The following is an 8,787-nucleotide window of genomic DNA, read 5'->3' on the forward strand; positions in this document are numbered from 1 at the left end:
ACACTGCTAGAGCCGTACAAATTGGGGGTCCGCGGGCTGATGGGTGTCAATTTGGGGGGTCCTTGACATGGAGAAAGTTGGAGAACCACTGGGTTTAGTGCTCTTCCTACGCTTCCATTGAGGATTTTGACAATCTCAATAAAGTTACGTATTGTAGCTTTAAGTGACATGAAAACACATGAATTTACAAAAAGATTTTTTTAACGAAATCAAATCTATAAATTAAAGTAATTTTCTTTTATCGTCCACTTGACAGAAATGTATTTGACCTTGAATAAATGAATGAACGAATGAATGAATGAATGAATGACTTTTATTTCGAACATTATTTGAAAACAAAACAAAACTGAAACAAGCACAACAACAAAGCTGTGCATCGGCTGCACCGCTCCAAAAAAAATAGAACAATAAAAACAATCGCAGCAATAACAGAAATAAAATCAATAAGAACATCCAAAAGGCCCATGACGGGCCACATTGCCAGGGGTCACATTGCCACATTGCCAGGGTGCCGGCCCCTCCTGTGGGACTGGAACCCCCGGGGACCCCCACACGGAGTTGCACCACTCACTTCACACGGGTGTGATTTTTGTATGTTACCCAGTGGCAATAGCTTTTTTTTCTTGCTCTAAACATGAGTGTAATCTTGTATTCATTAACTTAATGTCATGTGATTGTAAAAACTGTATATTTGTGTAATCCAGATATACTTGACCACTCGGCTCTGCAGTTTCCATACTATTCAATGGTATAATGACACAAGAAGTCATACATACCCCTGCCTAGATTGTATTACTTGAGTGCAAAACTGGTCTGTCTGTCTGTCTGTCCACCAAAGGGCGCTGAGGTTATGTAATTGTGCAGCAAACCAATTTGCAACAAACTTCGATTTCCATTTCCATTTCTAAAACAAAACCTCTTGTGGGCCACTAGTTTGAGAAAATCATCTAAGCTGTCAGAAAACAAAATACCAATCATATCGACTCCAATCACAGGTAAAAGTGATGCCCCCCTTCCCCCCCCCCCCCCCCCCCCCAGAATCATGGCCTATCCCTTTGTCGCATTTCTCCCTCGATGCTTCCAGAACTGGCAAACCCACCAGCACAACGAAACCACAGAGAAGACAAAGCATGAAGGGAAGTCATATATCAGGGTGGTGACAACTAACGCGGCAATTAGGAGCACTTGGCTGATTGAGAAGAGCACATTACGCCATGCTAGGACATTTCTGCTGGCATTATTGTCCTGCTCTGAGGAGCAAGGGAGACTCTCCTCAGATGGGAGAGCTGATCGGTTATTGATTTCCTGGCGTGTGACTAAACAGCCTTCTGACAGTCTACCCGTCTCCTGGTGGGAGAGGGGTCTGTGTTTGATTTGGTTGGCGCTTCCCTGATCCGCAGGCGGCAACAGTGGGCTGTGATGCGACCCGAGTCCAATAGCTGACTCGGTGGCACCCCTCTCTGCAGGTTTAACATCGGGAATTAGCTCAGGTGTTGAGACGACAGAGCTGCGTGCTGTTTCAACTAATGACCGACTGCTCTCGACTGTGCTATATGCATTGCTACACGTGGCTATATTATAATTTTTATTTTCGTCAAGTATGAGACTTTGCACGGTTTCAGTCGACGGCTGACTACACTGAGCAGTGTCATAATCACCGCGACCCGCTGAACTTAGATTTAGGTCTTCATTGAGACTTGCAGCGGGGTTTAGATCTGTGGCTAATTCTACGAGGGAAAATACACCAGAGTCAAATTCCTCTTGGGCCCTATTCAATTGTTTACTGTGATTATGGTCAGGTGCGTCTGTTAGCAGGCCTCCCATTTCCCCTGCTATATGCCCTGTTCTCTCAAAGGCAGTTGGAGTATCCTTCCAATCTGACACCTCGTCCATACCCTGATCGATTCTATCCGTGAATTCCTCCTCCACACCTAACTTCACTCCCATTTTGTCACTGCAGATGATAGGGTATTTTGTTCCCTCTGACAATTTCTCACATTGGACTTGTCGGGGGCACTCAACTCTTTCTGCTGACATGTCTTGTTCCGTCAGCGCTTTGGGCAATTTCTTCCACTGATCTGGGGTGTTCTCCGCATCACACATCCCCTCCCCCAACGCTTCAATTTGCTTTCCGATACTCACCTCAGCATCCATGTCTCTCTGACTCATATCGCCCCCCATCCCTTCTGATGTCTCGGGCGTCTGCCGGAGTTCACATGAAATGTCTTTCTCTGCGACTGTCTCTTCCAACGTACATTCTTGACGTCTACTGTTGCCACCTGCGTCGTCCTCCCTTCGTCTGAGATCAGAGTCCACTAGTGTCCGGCCCCACCCCTGTTCCCCATCATTCATAACTTCCTTGAACATTTCCTGGTTAAATTCAACCTCGACACTACTCTGACCGGTCGCTTTGTCACCTGCCGTGTCACGTGCAACTCCCTCTTTTGCCTCCCTCAATTTGTCAGAGTCTGAGTGATCTGACGTGACGTTTTCCCATTCAGCTTCATTGGATTTGTATGCAGCCACATTCGGCGGGCCCTGCCTAGACTCGCCTTCGGTTGTACCAAATTCATCTGAACGCAAATGTCCAATATCTCCCTCCTCGTTGCACTTTAATGCATTTTCGCTGTTTTGTTTCGGCCTGAATTCCTCACATTTCTTTACATCCGCACACCCCTGGGACGTTGCCGCCGCCTCCCCGCTTTCCTGTGGCCTAAATATTCCTTCTCCTGCGTGTGCTTTGGTTTCTGTGTAGCTCAGTGCCTGCCCTTCGTCCCCTGCTTGTCTGAATGTGAATAACACAGACCTCCTCTCATCCTTTGTCCCTAGTCTGATTGTCTCCCTAAATGCCACCGTGTCACACGCCACATTGTGTGTGCTACCTGCAACCTCCCTTTCCCCACTGGAAGAAAGACCCTCGTCTGGCCTTGCTCCCTGAGAGATCCTATCAGCGGCGCTGGCATTCTGAGATTCTGCTATTGCTGTCATCTCTGTTGTCCCCGTCTCCCCAGAGCTTGTTACCGAGACTGCCGTGTGGAGTGTGAGATCCCCCTCTTCCTCCTCTCCGCCACCTTTCACAGTTTCCCTTCCTCCCCCCGTCCCCGTCCCCTGCCCCGCCACGTGTTGGCAACACCGACTGTCAGTGGAGCCCCCGGAAACAGACGTTGGCCCCGCGGGGCTGAATTTGCAGAGAGTGTCTGTTACGGGGCTCCCCTCTGAATTTCGGGATGTGCCGTCATCTCTCAGGGAGGCGGTTTGTCCGGCCCCCGTGGGCACTGACCCTTTGGTGTTCGCCGCCGATGTTTCATGGGGGCCCGACACCAGTCGGCACTCGGCTAAGCTGTGTGCATGTCTGCGGGCAGGCGTGTCTGAGACCCTCTGAGTGGCGGGAGGGGTTCGAAGCGACATGTGGTTCGAGGGTGACACCAAAGCCGCCGACTGCAGCCACTCCGACTCTGAAACGGAGGAATGATCTCTTCCATCTGGCCCACTGAGGAAGTCCTGCCACACATCACACACGGATAAGTTGTCATCGGTGTTCTTGTTATTGTCATTGAGAAAGGTCTCCCACAGGTCACTCACAGTGGGTGCATTGTCCGCGTTTTCCTCTGCAGATTTGGACAAGGTTTTTTTCCTTCCCCTAGTCCAACTGTCATTCTCATCTGCCGCGCCACCACTCCACCGTGTTCTGTCATCCTCACTCCAATCCAGTGGCAGTAAAGGAATCTGATGGTAGGTGAGGATCTGTGGGCTCTCATTGGCCGGCTTCTTGTGGCGGATGCGGCAAAAGCCATATGCCGAGTTTGACCCGGGTTGGCGCTGACGATGGTGATCGTGTGATTTTCGGGAGAGGGCGTCCGCCGGCGGGCCACGCGCCGAGTCGACCAAACGGGCGCCCGGCTTCGTCTGGTAGAAGTGGTCCTGCATGTGCAGCAAGCGCGCCGCCCTCCGCTGGCTTCGGGCACTGTCCATCTGTCGATCAGTAAAGAAAGGGACGGGGGGGTCAAGCTAAGAGGATAATGATATTTAGGATCTTTCAAAAGCCCTCTCAGGTTCGTTTAGCATCCGAAGATCCGCCTCGGTATCATACATTATGCATAAGAAGCACATCCGATTATCATATCTGTGAGGTTCCTAAAAATATATATATATATATTATATGTTGTTGCTGCTGTGGTGATGCAACACATTGCAATGCTGTTGCAACCACGGCCCATACTGTTATTTTGTTTACATCACTGCCCTCCTGCACACTCACAAGCCTAGTATTAATAGTTTGCACGTGGCTGCTTCCGGAGTGTGTATGGCATGTTCTCACGTATCATGGGAGCTGCCTTAGCTCTGCCGTTGGAGGAAAGCAACTTAAAGCAGTGTTGATTTTAACAGCGAATTTTGGTTTTAGTTTATATATAGTCTCTCAATAGTCTTCATTTTGTTTTAGTCACATTTTAGTCCCCTGGAATGTTTCAGTGTAAATATCATACGTTTTTAGTTGACTTAAATCTACAGTTGATTTAGTCCACTAAATGTTGTGAGCTTGTAGATCTGCCATTTTCAGCATGCAACCAAGTGTAAATTGATACTGGATCTCTTAGTCCCTAACATTTCAGTAACGGTCTTTAGTTTTTATTTGTTGACGAAATTGTCAATATGTTTAGTCTTAGTTTTAGTCATCGTAGCTTAGTTTTCATTTAGTTTCCATTTAGTTTTCGTCAGTGAAAAAAGGTAGTCGACAAAGTGCTTTTGTTACTTCGGGCTATCATAAACCTGGAACAATGACAAAACTGCCAGGTCAAATGTCTTCAATCTGTAAATACTAAAGAATACACTTTCTTATTTTATTTTATTTTTAATTATTCTTTATTTATTAATTGTATTATTAGATGTAGTGCTGTAGTGCTGCTTCTATTTGTTTTAGCTTTTACTTTCATTATATTTTGTTTCATTAAGTGAATCATTTTTTATTATACCTTGTGCCGAGCATGTCACAGCAACATTTTACTGCACATACTTGTGCGATTGAGTGACATTAATCTTGCGTCTTGAATCTTGAATAAAGAGGCTTTCTGTTCAGAAATGACAAAAGTTGTTTGGTAATTGGTGCACTTTTAATTGTGCACTGGTTACAGAAAGAACATTCCTGCTTGTGTGTACTATTGTTTGTGAGCAGTGCAGTCAAAGAGTATATGCTTTCATAGGTTCATGTATACTTTTAAATAGATTCACTTCACCCAACTTGAGATAAAAAACAATGAATGCTCACCAAGGCATTGTGCCCTTCATGGTGTAAAATAGAATGTATCTCTCTGTTGTCCACAGTCTTTCTGCCTCTGTCCTCGGCTTTATGCACAGCCTCTGGAAAATAAATTGGGCACTCAGATTTTCAAGCACAGACTTCAGAGCAGAGTACCGGCACAGTTTGGGACTATATATCAACCCTAGCAGACACAGACAGTCACACTAATGCATGTAAGTATGTTGTGCAATCGTGCAGACAGACAAGTGGACTCCCGCCACCACCCATCCCCCCCACCCCCTCCACTACACACACACACACACACACACACACACACACACACACACACACACACACACACACACACAATACACACCTGAAACATCGGTTGTCATGGCTGAGCTGCCATTAGCATGTTCTTCTGCACTGTCCTTCCTGTAGTTGAAATGCAAAAAGTGAGCGTCCTGATGTAGGAATAACGGCATCGTCATTGAGTCAGGCCGGGAGCCGATTGATTACCCTAACATGTAAACCTTTTACAAAGACCTCTTGGCGCTGTTTGCTATATCTTTTTTTTTTTAATTTACATTTCAGATTTCAAATTATTTGGTTGAAAAAGAAAATCCACATGTGCTGCTTTATATCAGAACTTATTTCAGCTATGTATTTATTACACTTTGTCTATATATATATAGGATTATAATATTGTTTGTAATGCCAGTGGCATAATTGCACAGTTTAGATTGGACGGAGGTTCTGGTTGTACACTGTGGTGTTCAGCATAGGCTCACCTGTAAGAGCATCTGAGAGAGCTCCTCTTCCCCCTCTGGTTGTTGTGACTCTCTTTGCAGACGGGCTCCTGCTGCTCCTTCTCCCTGCCCTCCTTCACGTGGCTCTTCTGGTGACAGAACAGCACGTAGTTAAAATCCTGGTTGTTCACCCAGAAGACCCCCGCCTCCGTCTCGTACCGGATGCAGAACTCCACCCGGGTGCCCTCCCTGTCGAAAGGAGGCACGAGCGTGTACTGGAACTTGAAGCGGTCCGTTTTCCTGTCGCTGGAGCGACTCGGCACGTACTCGGCCAGCAGGTCCACGTGGCTCTTCCAGCCGTCCAGCGTGGTCCGGACGTAGACGGACTTGTTGAAGCAGAGGTTGAGCACCCGCACGATGCCTCGGAGGATGGCGGTTCCCGGCAGGAGCTCCACGTGCTCCAGCTCCGCCATCTGCTCCTGCACGCGCTGCTCCAGCTCCTCGGGGTCGGGGGGCATCGCGAACAGGCACGAGATGTAGAACTCGTCCTCCGCGAGATGCTTCCGGACGACCTCCGCTTTGGCGGGCTTATTGCCCGCCGCCGACGCGTCGAACTCCTTGACGGACACCAGGTCGAAGCCGAACGCGTCGGCGAACGACACCTTTCGGCGTGCCGCCGTTGGCGGTCGCTCCGAATCGTCGTCGTCCGATTCCTCCTCGGAGCCCACGGCTGAGGAAAGGGTCTCCTCGCGTTCCTCCCGCTCTTCCTCCTCCTCCTCCTTCCCACCCTCGTCCTCCTCCGTCTCTTCCACTGCCAGCACCCCATCGTCCCTCTCCCAGATTCGGGAGTAAAGAGCCTCCATGATGTTTCGAGGCCCTACAACAAAGCCAGTGTCTGCGAACCAAAGAGTATATACGCTCAAGTATATGTATGCCTGTCCGACAGTCTGTCCGCCCCAGAGCAGAGTGCCTCTTGCCTGGCTGTGGTAAGGCAGTAGACGTGAGGGCAGAGGACGTGACTTCAGACATGGGTCTGGTTACAGTGAGTGAGAGCCAGGACTATAAATAGGTATGGCTTATAACTAGACCGGTGCTGTCCCCTGTCCCCTCACATTATTGGTTAAATATGAAAGGAATTAAATGAAAAGTTCTATTCAAGATTCATGTAAGGCATACAGTAGGCCAGTGGTTTCATACAGTAAGCCAGTGGTGTGTGTGTGTGTGTGTGTGTGTGTGTGTGTGTGTGTGTGTGTGTGTGTGTGTGTGTGTGTGTGTGTGTGTGTGTGTGTGTGTGTGTGTGTGTGTGTGTGTGTGTGTGTGTGTGTGTGTGTGTGCGCTTGTATAGGGGGGCAATAATGGGGACGTTTTAATTAGTGTGGTTATAACCAGCAGGCTCTGCGGATGTGGGCAAATCTTTTGACGCCCAGAACAAACACAATTAAACTATACATGTCACAGATCAATTCAGTAGGGATTTAGCAAGTTCAGCTATTTACATTTCTGTCATGCAAGTGTGTTGGTGTCTTTGGTTGTCATCCTGATAATTGATAAAGCACCAATGCAGCTTCCTTTGACACAGGTGAGACCAGAGATTACGAATATGACGGGTGAACTATGTGCAATAATTACAATTACAAGGTTGCTTATGATGTATGTGGAGCTATAGCAGACAACGTCCCAAAAATTACATCTTTCTTTTTAAGAGTAAATGCACAGATTGAAACCTTCAATTAGGCTGTTTTTCAGCAGGTTTCATGTTAAAAAATATACAGTAAGTATATTTCATCACGATTAGGGTGTGGCCAGGAGCAGTGTTGATTTTGTCGACTATGACGAAACATGTTCGTCGACTACCTTTTTTCACTGACAAAAACGACATAAAAACTAAGCCATGATGACTAAAACTATGACTAAATGTTAGGAAGGGACTAGTGGACAAGAGATCCAGTTTAAGTCATTTTACACTTGGTTGCATGCTGAAAATAGCAGGTCTACAAGCTCACAACACGTCACGAGCTTGTAGATCGGCTATTTTCAGCAAGTGTAAAATCAGTCATTACGACGGCATCAAAGCCCGCCAAAATACACTTTAGTCGACTTTAATCTTATGATATTTAGTCGACTAAAACATTCCAGGTGACTAAAATGTGACCTAGACTATATGAAAACTATTCAAGAGACTATGACTAAAACTAAAATCTAAATGTACTGCCAAAAACAACACGGACTAGGAGTGCAACCTGATTTTAAAGTTTGAACCGGTAGAGACCGAGGCAACAATAGTTTACTGCAAGGAGCTGGGTGTAGTGGTCCCTCTTTAAGTTAAATCTGTTCCCACACTATTTCCATCCTGTACATTGACATGTATATTGACTCAAGTTGAAAGTTGACCCTCTCCTATCTTTGAACACTGAACGCGACCATGATTATGAGGTTAAAGTGCAAATTGGGAGCCATCAATTTGGAATGTCCTTAAATACAAAGTTACCGCCAAAACGGTGTCTTGTTCCATGGTGCCGTACATGTGCCTATGGGGGTTCCATGGGGTCCCAAGCTAAATGATGAGTAGTTTATTAGATAATTCACTTAGAATTATTGCAATGCAATATTTTTTTTATCATCAACTTATAATATAAATAAGTAAAAATAGTACGAAAATAGGGCTATAGTGTATATAGCCTGGAATCCAGACTGATTCTATGTGTTCCGTTCCGTTTCTTTTTGCTTTTCTTTTCACAGGTGAGAGAAAAAAAAGTCTGCAGAACGTACAGTAGCAAATCAGACTGGATTCCATGCAGGCAG

At 46.5% G+C, this 8,787-nt stretch overlaps 1 protein-coding gene across 1 annotated transcript; it reads right to left on the reverse strand.

Moving 5' to 3' along the window:
* Nucleotides 1-254: 254 nt before the first annotated feature.
* On the reverse strand, nucleotides 255-6,848 carry ppp1r3aa (protein phosphatase 1, regulatory subunit 3Aa; the record flags this gene model as incomplete). Its single annotated transcript, XM_080756992.1, has 4 exons — nucleotides 255-3,972; nucleotides 5,264-5,355; nucleotides 5,613-5,671; nucleotides 6,028-6,848. 4 exons carry the CDS (start codon nucleotides 6,846-6,848, stop codon nucleotides 1,048-1,050), a joined length of 3,897 nt encoding a protein of 1,298 aa, XP_080613118.1. The 3' UTR covers nucleotides 255-1,047.
* Nucleotides 6,849-8,787: the final 1,939 nt, after the last annotated feature.

This window comes from Protomyctophum bolini (assembly GCF_963924005.1).
Source record: "Protomyctophum bolini genome assembly, chromosome: 23".
NCBI classification, from domain to species: domain Eukaryota; kingdom Metazoa; phylum Chordata; class Actinopteri; order Myctophiformes; family Myctophidae; genus Protomyctophum; species Protomyctophum bolini.